General features: G+C 36.8%; 1 protein-coding gene across 3 annotated transcripts; it reads right to left on the bottom strand.

The window, feature by feature from the left end:
* Window positions 1-147: 147 nt before the first annotated feature.
* LOC131773165 (multiple C2 and transmembrane domain-containing protein 1) lies at window positions 148-11,742 on the bottom strand. Of its 3 annotated transcripts, XM_059089156.2 has the most exons (20): window positions 11,649-11,736; window positions 11,461-11,529; window positions 11,240-11,340; window positions 10,933-11,026; window positions 9,100-9,162; window positions 8,130-8,352; window positions 7,748-7,859; window positions 7,340-7,469; window positions 6,703-6,886; window positions 6,326-6,560; window positions 5,710-5,858; window positions 4,889-4,991; window positions 3,927-4,103; window positions 3,721-3,840; window positions 3,005-3,130; window positions 2,544-2,609; window positions 2,345-2,451; window positions 2,010-2,119; window positions 1,399-1,496; window positions 148-851 (listed from the first exon to the last, which is right to left on the bottom strand). In XM_059089156.2, the coding sequence occupies exons 1-20, from the start codon at window positions 11,668-11,670 to the stop codon at window positions 792-794; spliced, it is 2,349 nt and encodes a 782-aa protein (XP_058945139.1). In that variant the 5' UTR covers window positions 11,671-11,736; the 3' UTR covers window positions 148-791. The 3 variants fall into 3 exon arrangements, with proteins under 3 accessions (XP_058945139.1, XP_058945136.2, XP_058945137.2); XM_059089153.2 differs by having other exon boundaries at window positions 11,240-11,529; window positions 11,649-11,742; XM_059089154.2 differs by lacking the exon at window positions 9,100-9,162 and having other exon boundaries at window positions 11,240-11,529; window positions 11,649-11,742.
* Window positions 11,743-12,153: the final 411 nt, after the last annotated feature.

The following is a 12,153-nucleotide window of genomic DNA, read 5'->3' as shown; positions in this document are numbered from 1 at the left end:
AAAACGACACTAAAAGATGGAAAGGGTACGAAAATGGTATGGTGTACACACATGGAGTATTGCTTGATTGCTCAACGGTGTGCCAATGACGGAGCGTCATCTTTTCTTGCTAAACCCATACCTTGTAGTCAAAATTACACGCTATACTTAACAAGTTAAAAAGTTTAATGAAACAAGATCGTTCTCTAACTAATTATATCATTTGAAAAGAAACAAAAACCAAAAAAGGACGAGACTCACGACACCAGCAATTGGCTGGAGAGTCCTAAAAACCAATTTATTATCACCGACTACCCCACTTCATGCTTGAAATTTAAATGAATTCAAACAAGTTCTATTTTTCCAACTACGTTGTTTGACAAAGCAAAACGAAAAAGAACTTTCACTGATTCAAAAATTGTGAAGTGCAAAAAACGAAAGTTTGCCCTTTAACCATTATAATTATTTCAGTCTGTACATCCAAACCCAATGTAAATATTTTAAAGGCAGCACACTACTTATCTGCCTGACCAATATAATTCAGTGACTGTGGAGCCGCCATTTAACTTACTTTTCGCTCTCCAATTAATTTTCTCTTTTCTCTAGAAGTAATAAATACTGTACAATTTAATAAATAGAGCTAAATTCGCAAAATTCTTTACTGAAAATGTTCAAAGCACTTGTAAATTCTCATCTCCACGACGATGTAGATTAACCCAAAAGTTTCAACTCGTAGCACAGGGACCACACTCGAGAGCAGTCGAACAACTGATCGAGTTCATTGCAAGATACATGCTGTATCACTGTGTGCGCTAACCATCGATCCTCTTTAACCTGAGAGACGGGTCTGTCTTCAGTACCTTTTGCTCTTTCTGTCAACAAAGGGAAAAGAACGCATTGGTAAATAAGAATTAAATTCGAATAAAGGAACACATTTTCTCGGAAAAGTTCGTCATTTGCCATCTCCTCCCCCCCCTTCCTAGTAGCTTTTCCATGTTTGCCTACCCCCAACAAACATTTTTTGAAGCTTTCTTTCAATTAAAGAATTAAGTTTCATATTTCATTCTGTGTAAAAACATGGCTTGAAGTGAATGAGCAGGGAGTTCGATATCTGTTCACTGGGGACTAGCCTTTGGTCTTAACAAGCGTTGTTACAAAAGCCTCCCATCTGAATGACAAACATATCGCATGGTTGGGACCTGAGAGGTTGTTTGTTGGGCCGTTGGAAACGTGAAACTGTGAAGTATGAAACCGAAATATTAGCAGTTTCCGACCTCAACACAGCCGACCACGTCATGAAATTCGACGTGGCAGCCACTGACAAGGTATCGATTGTTCCTTTTTTATTCTTAAGCAGATAAGTGGTCTACTCACAAGTCGTTGAATTACGAAATTGGTGAGTATGTTCCATAAACTTACAATCTCTATATCCGAAGGAATACGGGACAAAAAGTCCGCAAGTTCATTGTTATCAACGGCGTTTGGTTTGCGGATCTTCTTTGTGAACTTGTTTATTCCTAAGGAAGAAAACAAACACGCATGCCCCATAAGCTATTACTACAATTCAAATCTTAGAGGGTCCTTGGTAAGAAACACGATGATCGTGATGAGAAAAACAATACCGAAGACGTAACCCTCCTCAGTTCTTAAACGGTGGCTTATCTGGTAACATACCAACAACCGCCAAAAATTGCCCCTCAATTTGTCTTATCAAGTGAAGGTACATGTATCAGTATAATAAGACTTGGTATAGCTAGTGACCACTATATGGTGGCGGCAATTCGCATCATGGCTCTAATTTCCCCTCTTATGGTGACCGTCATCGAACTTGCAGCTGAACTTCTAACTAGCACACAGAAAGTAAAGGAAACTACCCCAATACAAACATTCCTTAAAACAATCTAGAGGCCACGGAACGTCTCCAAAGTTATTGAAGTCATTAAGAACCATTGACAATTTTTAGCACTTCCTTCAATAATTCAAATGCATACTTAACTAAGTGGACGAAAGTTATTAAAACACCAGCTTACCCCAGGCGAGAAGCAAGAACTTGAGAGGTACAAGATAAAGTACGATGGTTCCCAGTGTGAAGATAATGCACATCAAGTACGAACAAAACGGCACAGTCCAGTTAAACGTGCTGCAGAGAAACAAATGTTTATAACCGTCAATCAATGTCTGCAAAAATTGCAGGATGCATACCAAGTGTAGAAGTTTAAGCCCTCACCCATCGTAAACAGTTATTCAAAAACAGACGGAAAAAAATTGGGATTTACAAAAGATATTCTGTCGCTTGGTTAGACTTAGATTAACTTAAAGAAAATCATGAACGGCCACATGTACTCAGATCACTTATACTCCTTACTTCTTCACTCGTTCTCCATTGGAGGCCACCATATCTAACGCATTCTGCACAGTTTGACAGATGGATGTGAGTGCTGCAATCTTCTCCTTGAAACTTTTACCCTTATCCTAAAAAAGGCCACAAATGTTTAAGTTATTGCCTCGTCAAAAGACCGAGCACTGTCAATTAAGAACCAATAGTTGATTGACCAGCAGCTCACCCCTTTCTTTCCTTTTTCTTCCTCTTCTTCCTCGTCGTCTTCTTCCTCGTCCACCGGAGCACCTTCCTGTCACAACCATTCAAATTTGAAATTGATCAACAGATTTCACAACAATGGTTTCCTGACAGCCTTACTAATGGATAATGGCTGTGGTCATCAGTCAAAATGATGAGCGACTACCTGTCTAGTTCCTTGAGGGTAAAGGGGGCATCTTATAATTTGACTGAAACAAACCCATGCATAGCAATTATGTAATGGAATGTTAACGTGCTTGTGGGGCTTATGACATCAACTGTATTTTAGTCAACTCTTTTCATTTTCTCCTTCCATCAGCAAATCGTCAAGTGGCTATGTTTCACCACATCGTGCAAGAGGTCGTCTATCATACAAACTGAACAAGATAACTGTGCTTCTGTAGCATACACTCCAGCCCTCGCTAATCAAATGTAGGATAAGCTAACCTGTTCTTCTGGATTTACGTTCTTCTCAGCAAGTAACATACACATGACGTATTGCTTCAGAAACGTAAGTAGAAGAGTCAGCGGTATAATATAGAAGTCAAAGTTCAAGCACAACATGATGTAGATCTGAAAAATGCAACAGAAAACAATTTAAAAGATGTCAACGAGTATTCTGACGAAATACGGGTTTCTCTGATCTCGCCAAGTTTTGATTTCAAGCCAGTGGTCTATGAGTATTGCTATTCCTTTTAAACAGGACGATGATTCAATGTAGGTACACGTAGCCCGCACCATTACGTCAGGTTTGCCTCCCAGTTTTTGCTAGTATCCTTTGAAAATTTTAAGGGTGTGGAGAGGCACAACACAAGCGGCAAGGTGTTGACCCAGATGTTCCACACACACCGTGGCTTGGCGCCCTACCCATTAGGCCGCCATGTTTCTCCCCATATTCTGACATTTTATAGTGCGTACCCCTACAGCACAGCAAGCACAGCCAAACGGAAGAAATTGTGCTTCCAGAAAAATGTCCGAGCTCTGAAATTGGTGACTCGATTTTACTGATGCGAACCAACGCGTTATAACCTTCTCATTTACCTCTTGTCACAACGTACACGTAATTGGAAATGTTTTTGTTTTTGCTTTGTTTTTTCATTGAAAAATGATTGAAACTGTTTGATCAATTATAATTGCACACGAACGCACAAGTAAAAACTTACTGCAAAAGCAAAAGCACTTCTAAACTTGTACTGCCACGTGAACAGTGATTGAACGAATGCTCCAGTTGAAACCAGACTTGCAACCAGCTTATTTACCCGGTCAATGTTGCGCTGCAATAACTGCAAATAAAAATTCACAAATTTAAAGTCCAGACCCGTAATCTACTTGCAAGTATTAAATAAGCACAACTACTTCACATCCTTACCGCCCTCTTGAACTTGGCTGGTTCAAACATGACCTTAGGCTCCCTTGGATTGACGGTCCTTACAGCGGCCCTTATAGGGTTATACTCCACATCAAGTGTCAGGATAAGGTGCCCTTTGGCTCTTCCCTCCAGACTCTTGTTCTTCAATTGGTACAAACGCTTCTCACCAGGTGTGACCTAGGGAAGCAAATTATATTCTGTTTCCAGAAAAAGTATACTTCCGAACCATACAACTTTATTGTGTGCCATTAAAATACAAACGTATCCTCTTTTGACACAGAGTGCGTTTTCGACTTTCAACGACCTTTATATACGAGTGAATTTGTTTCGAAAGTGGCAAAAATTACCCCCAAGTTTGATTTTTCTGCGACAACCGAAGCAACAACTGTTTGTGAACAGCACGTTGTAGTTCTTACCAGTTGGGAGACCTCTGCAATTCTCTGCACCGACACGCGTATGAGGCCAGGTTACTACGTTGAAGTTTAAGTGGCGGCAGTCAATTTTTGAAAACACACAACTAGTGTCACTCTTTGGAATCTCGAAGTGCGGTAAGATGAAATATTTCGGATTTAATTGTGAGTGGTGGAAAAAGAAATCATTTAGTTGATTTTTTAGATCTGACCGTGCACAAGGTTGAATGCCATTCCAATCATTTTGAACTGATCGACCAATAAGAAAATCCTATCAAGTTAAAGTCCCGAACTGTGAACACGATAACAAAAGATTTTGCACGGCTAGGGAACAACTAACGATGACAAGTTGCATTCTTACTTCAATCATCTACCTTACTTTTGCTTAGTTTTCCAAGAGGTAGTTTCCACGGTAATAGTGTATTGCTAAAACATGGGCAAGTTACTTAAAAAGTCACTCAAAACCATTTGTCGCCTAAAAAGGGCGGTATTTTTTCTCATTTAGCTACAAACAGACACAAAACTGCCTAATATGAGTGTTGCTATGGTTACCTGAAGTAATGGAATAACTACTCGACCGAGAAACTCAGGAGCACCTCTCTTGTCTTCGTCAAACACAGTAATGTCAAGAACATCGTGTATATCGAACACTGTCCTGTAAGGATAGACGTGGAAAGTACACTAACTTGATATCAACGTTTCAGAGCTACAGTGTAAATGTTGTAATTGATAGAGCCCATTGATACTCGAATCAATTGTCTGGTCTCTTTCTGTCCTTCCTTTTACATTTCATTACTTAAGATTTTGTCATTTTTCTTATTGTAATGTAATTCTAGATAACGAGTGTTTGTAATTAGATTTGGATAAACTTCCCCCCGCACCCTCACGGTGGTGTAGCAGTGGCTGGCCAGAACAATTCTAACTATTAAAATGAAAACAATGAAAATTAAGATTGTGCTGCTGTTTTAGCTGTTGTTGTAATCTGAATTGTTGGAACCATATTAATTTGTTAGAACTGTTCTGAGCCCTACACGTAGCAGCCAGTGCTACAGTCAAACCTCGTTTCTACCTCGTAAAATTTGACACTTTGTCAGACAAATAATTATTTTAAGAAAATGAAAAGTTGACTATGAAATTGAAATGTTCACTTTGAAAAATTAGACAGAACATGATTGAAATAAAACATCACAAAAGGAATGACTGGTACATTTTTGTGTAAAAATGAGTATGGGCTTTATTGATAAGCTAGTAGTAGCAGTATCAGTTCAAAGGAGGTCAGTTTTTTTCCTTACCTGTTAACTACAACTGAAAATGTGTAAATCTGTCATTGTTTCTTACACAGACTAGTTAGGTAACAAAGTCCATGTACTCACATTTCATAAATTTTCTCCCAAGCAGGATTCAGAGTCTTATACAATGTTGGTGTAACAAGCCTCTGGTTGTTCAGCTCAATCACTGCAAATGGATCACTAGTGCCGCCAATGTCTGCCGATGCCAATCCAACAGCTCGGTGAAGTTTTACCTGTCAAGATTCAGAGCCATTAAATTTAACAAAACTATTTGAATATTTTACTTGCACATTTTCTCCACATACAATTACAATAGACATAATATTTAAATGATAGGCAATTAGTGGTAATTTGAAGTTACAACAACTGGTATGCTGTATGATTCTAAAACAGGCCAATGCATAGTGCTGTGCCAGAGCTTAGCTAGGTCTGGGTAGGATGAAGTGTCTATTTGTTTCATTGCTCCTTCCAAGTGGGAAGAAATGCCCCCTAACCTAGTATTTTATTAGGTTTCCTTGACAAATTGTCCAGTAACTACTGCATCATTACACCTTGTACATATAAATGTAAGTACCAGTAATTGTATTACTCAAATTACCACACATGACCCCCACACACCTTAGCCTCTCAATCCACAGTTATATTTTATGATGATTACACCTATCTCTCAATCTCAATGTTCAATTTAGTAATAATTTACCTGCAGCCATCCAATTTCTTTGATCTTCTTTGGTGTGTTCTTTAAATGAAATTGCTTGACAATCTCTCCTCTTCTTCCTGGCTTTTCTGTGTGTGCAGTCAAATCTGATTCACAACCTGGAGCATCAAGTCCTGTTATTGACAGATGCATAACTATAATTCCAGCATTATCTTCAAGTGCTGCCTCAATCTTGTGTGACTTTTCACGCTCCAGGGTTGACAAATCAATTTGGCACCTGACAATCAAAAATGAAAGATGATTAATGTACAAGAATAGTGATACTGCATGATAATTTTTTGAACCAAAAAAATTAATTTCAAGTAGTTTGCTGATGATACGTGTACTTGGTGAGTGTACATAACACACTCTCAGCTCACCTGCCCATGAATTCATCTTTCCTTATGTCTCTGTCCCAGACTGTAACTTCCAACATCATGGGAGAGTCAGGAAACATTTTTAAATCAAATTGCTCTTTCCATTGTGGATTCAAGGTTTCTTTACAAGCTTTGGTTTTGTATTTCTCATTCCCAAGACGGAAACGGCAGTATGGGTCACTGAGTCCTAGAAAACCAAAAGGTGGAACTCAGTTTATTACTTCAGAACATGTTAAGATATAAAATTAATATAGAACGCATCACTAAACTTGTTTTCCAACCTTTTCATCCTTTGCCATTTCATTTTTTTTTTAGTCAAATGAATGTAACCATATGTCCATTCACAATGGAAATATTACAAAAAAGAAAAAAACACCAATCCAGACTTGCACTGGTCAATCTATCCAGCATGTTCATGAAGCATCACAGATCTGAGAATTCTGTGGTTAAATCTTGATGGTCTAACAGATTTTTAAGTTCAATTGTGGAGAATGTCCTCTGATTACTTTACACTTTTCTTTTACTATCATATTATATAAAAAAAGAAGTCCCTAATTTTGCAGATACAGATTGGAACATCCTACTTTCCCACAGAAGCAGCTATTTCAAAAAAACCCTAGAACATTCCAATCCCACAAACCTGAATCATCCATGGGAATCATCTTTTTTCCTTCAACAAGTATGATGGAAACAATACCATCCCACAATTGTGCTTTGCCTGGTTCTTTAGCAGCTTGACCTTTCTTTGCTGCAGCTGCTTTCCGGGAAACCTTTTGGAAATCGCAGATGAATATAACATTAGCAAAAATTAGAACCACAAGTTGGTGGTTATTGTGAGTACCATTTAGCAACTGCAGAAAATGTTCAAACATCTGCAAAAAATTCATCAAGAACTGGCTTCTGTTTGGACTTACAGTGTACAAGTGTACAGTATCACAGGCAACTAGAGAATGTAAGCACAGAGAATAATAATTCATTTTGGTTTAGGTCTCACTGCCAGCCTCTGACATGTACTACAGTGTATTAACCATGTATATCTTTATATTACCTCTTGCCTGTCCTCAAAGTTCTTAGGTTGGACAGTGATAACAACACATATCTGACCCAGCTTTTCTTTTCCTCCATCTGGATCTTCAAGTTCAAGGATCATCTCTGTGGGTCTGCAGATAAAATTAAAGATCATTTAGTCAAAAATTTTTAAAAATATTACTTTATAGACAAATCCTTCATGTGCTGCTTCCTCTAAGTGACTCATTTCTACCAAATTTCTTTGACTTTGATAAAAAAGACAGCATTTTTTTTCACGAACATGTACATGTACTTGCATCTCTCAATCTCTGGTTACATGCAAAGATAATGAAATGTAGAAGTCATGGAATTTTAACAATACAATTGAGTTGAAAATACTGCTTCAAAATATTATGGCTTACTTTTCAATTTCAATTGCTGACAAGTCCACTACAGCTCGTCCCATTGGATCATCATTTCCAACTCGATCAAAGTCAAGTACTTTCAAGATGAGTGGAACAGTGATGTCTTCAATTGGTACACAGAATTTTTCATTCCACTGAGGGTTCAAGTTTTTCTGCACAGTTTTACTTTTGTAGATTTGTTTCCCATCAGTTTTAAATTTAACATAAGGATCACTGGTGCCTGAAATCAACAAATGATGATAAAATCAGTAAAAGCAGCTTCTTATGAAATGAAAACAAAACATCACACAATGTTTTCAAGGACCCAATGCATAAATGTTCATTTAAGAATGTCCACTAAAAAATACACTCTAACACCCATTTTAGTTTTCTTGAGGTTTAATTTTTTTCTTTGTTTAAAGTTTAGAATTTAATTATTTGAAAAAAGACATCAATTCATTTATTATCATTTTAATTTTGAAAAAAGATATATTTGGACAATCTGACCATTTATTTTTCTTATTGTTGAAAGAAGTCCTATTTAAACATTTAATTTTCATTCAATTAAGAAAAAAAAACCAAAGAGCCTCTGACAAACAAGTTTTTAATTTTCCAGAATTTTAAAGCTTATCACAATCCACCTTATTCATTTCAAATACCTCTTAGTCACCAGTGACATAAACAATGACAATAAATGGAAATGTTTTGCTTGGAAACCTTATCACTGTACATGATAACAGTAAGTTAACAAGATGAGATTTTGTTTGCAGCCAAATTCATCTGTGCAGTTGAACAACAGACCTATAGCTGTAGTATTCCCATAATTGGTATGCTATGTCAATGTATATCTCTTTGGTAGCTAAGAGGTCAAAATTTAAGTTCATTCATTTCAATTGTTATTCATAGTATTTATAAGATGGTGTGTTAGTTGTTTTAATGAAAGGTTATAGATATGTTCATGTTTAGTGTCTGTAGCTTTTATTCAAACCTGGTGCCCTGGTGATAGGTTTAGTAACTGGCTTTTCATGAAGAAATTCCACACTAAAAGAATCTGACAAAATGATCACAAATAAACAATCATTTAAATAAAAGCTTCTATCAAAGCAATAATCTTCCTTTCATAGTGAGAGGGTAATTACTGGACACAAATGAGCTCTAAAAAGGAATACCTTGTACCTTATAGTGATACAAGAAAAAAACTTTTATCAACCCCTTAGGTTGCTCATTATAATGTTTATATGTATACATGTCTCACAGTGTAGGTACAGGAGTATTAATTTAGATACAGTACCTTGTATCACAATTTATTTTTCAAGGATATAGAAGAATTAAGAAAAAATTCTAATTTCTTTTCTTTCATTGCAAGCCAAGCAGCCAAACTGAGAAATGAGCTTTAACTGCTGCAAAAGTATATACATATTTGAACTATCTTGAAAGCATGGCTTGCACATTGTTATCAATTTCACAATGATTCACCACCGACTCTGGAACAATATATCCTGCCAAGAACAATTGAACTTCCATGAAAAGTTAGTGTTTTAAATATACAGTCATTAACAGGTTATGTTAAGTTCTAACTGTTGATTATTTATAAAAATTATACATTACTATAGCATTATCAATTTGCATGTTTACATGTTAAAGTATATGTAAATTTTTTTCAACCATATAAAATATCCTCAATATCACTGTACAAATAAAATGCTACAGTAATGCTAGGAAAGTCAGCACATACCATACATAAATAATAATCAAACATGAGTAAAGGAAACATTCCTCTTTATTTTTTTTTAAGTATCTGATTGCATGCTGTGATTAAAATTGCTTGTAAACTTTGTGAAAAAAAAATATCTTGAACCCATGCTACATCTACATTTAATACTGCTTTTAAATGCTTTGCATAAATACAAGGGGTTTTTGGAAATAAACAGGCCACCTGCTGACATCAAACATCAGCATGTAGAAAAAGTTTCCAAGAATTGTTAACAATACCTTTTGCCAAGTGGTGTGTTTATATTGCACCTTGACAAACTGACATTATTGTTTACAGCTGAGATCTATAATTAATATTCTATTAAATAATTAATAGCAAAACAGGGTGTTAACCTAAAAGAGACCCTGGTAAATTTTCCAGGTAATTCTAAGTTCTGCAAACAAATCTGACAAAAACTAGTTTGATTAAGAATAACATCAGTAAATGGTTTGACTAGTAGTCAAGTCTACAGGTTAAGTATTATCTATTACCACACAGAATATGTATGAATGACTCTCAAAAGGAACCGTGGATTAAAAGAAAAACTTTTGGGCAAAATTAGTACAAAGTTTTAATATCACCCTCATCAAAGGCAACTGACTGGTATGAAATAGCAATATAATTAGCAAAGTGTCTGGTTCATTTTCGAAGGTTAAATGCATGACTTTGGTTTATCAAGCAACCTACGCAATGGCACGTTTGGACTCGATTATTCGCCTTTAAATCAAACTTAGACACAGCTCTTCTTATTTGAGTATTTGGTTGTTCATAGTTTAGTTTTCTCAAAACTTAAAACGTTCCATAAGCCATTTGTTTATTAATTTTCACTTGAAGCCTGTTTAGTGCATATAAATTACAATAGTTTTCCTTTAATTTATTCGAGTCCATCTTCTGTCTCATTCTCTGCGAAAGAGGCAGTCAGTATATTTTTATGGATGCTTTTACTCGTTATAAGAATTTTAAATCTTAACAGTACTGTTAGCATTTTTTGGTACTCAATAATTAGGAAGGATTTATGCGGACATTCACGCGTGCATTGTACCACTGTATTATTAAAATTACTGGTACCTGTTTTGTCCCGGGCTGCCAAGTCTTTTCCATCCTTAAGCTCTACTTCAAGAGCAAAGAATGAACATTTCCCCGCTCTGGCTACATCACCAGCCTAGAAGAAAAAACATAGAAATTACAAATTCCTACAAACTGCTTGACTGAAAATCCTCGAAGGCGGAAGACCAAGGGAAAAATGGGCGCTCGACAACAATAAAAACAAAAACAATAGTATTCTGTTAGCGATTTACTAGCGAAAGTCAGGTCAACGGTGGTTTACTACTTTAAAAGGGAATTTTACGACTAAAAATGTTCAAAGATGACGTACCAAAGCGCCCGGGGTAACATCCTGAGCGGGACATTCCGTTAAACCTCCAGCCTCCGTTGGTGAAGGCAGGGGTGCAGCCCCGTCTTCTTCGGCACCTTTAGCTGATTGAGAAATATTAAATGGATCATTAGTTTTAGTAGCAGTGCCATTTATCTGACACTTCATATCAACGTAAGACTGAGGTAGTTGCGGCATGGATCTCGATTTGGCGTTTTTCCTACCACGTCCTCCTTTAGACTTCGAACGCTTGAGGCTGGAGAAGAGTCCTTTCTTCTTGCCTGTGTTTGTATCTAGGAGCAGAGATTTGCAAGCAAGACACAGCCATGTTAATAAAAAATACAATCGGCTTCTTTAAAGACAGGATCTACGGCAATCGCACGATCACAACGAGAGAAATCAAGCTAAAAACCTCTTAGGTCTTCGTCCGACATCTTTGCTTCGCGCTAACTCAATACGACTACAGCATGCGCAAAATAATCTGCGCAATAACAGGGCGTCCGCGCTCCGCGTTGGCGGGTTATCACGCGAGTTTGTTTACATTCTAGACGATAACATATATCTGTTAGTTCTCAACTAAACACGGCCTTTTGTCCAATAAGTACAGTTCTCGCTAATTTGAAACAATTTCCATGGTTATTTTTGCTTCAAATCGTTCGTTAACAACGATAAACAAAATCGATAGTTAATTCTTTTCTTCGAAAATTTCGCGTCCCGTTTACAAAAGGCTGCAGGTTGTAAGTTTAATTGTCATTAAATTTTAATAATTCCAACTGCGAGTTTTGTCATTCCTGCCAAATATAAAACGCATCATGAGATGTCCTCGCATAAGTTTGTCTCGTTTAGCGTCTTTTCTAAATCACTTTTTCACAAGCGACTGATTCTAAATAACCACGGCTTTGGAAGGGTCTTGAAGT

Source organism: Pocillopora verrucosa, chromosome 4, assembly GCF_036669915.1.
Source record: "Pocillopora verrucosa isolate sample1 chromosome 4, ASM3666991v2, whole genome shotgun sequence".
In the NCBI taxonomy this organism is placed as follows: domain Eukaryota; kingdom Metazoa; phylum Cnidaria; class Anthozoa; order Scleractinia; family Pocilloporidae; genus Pocillopora; species Pocillopora verrucosa.
The sequence above is the reverse complement of the archived record's forward strand: the minus strand, read 5'-3'. Positions and strand labels throughout refer to the sequence as shown.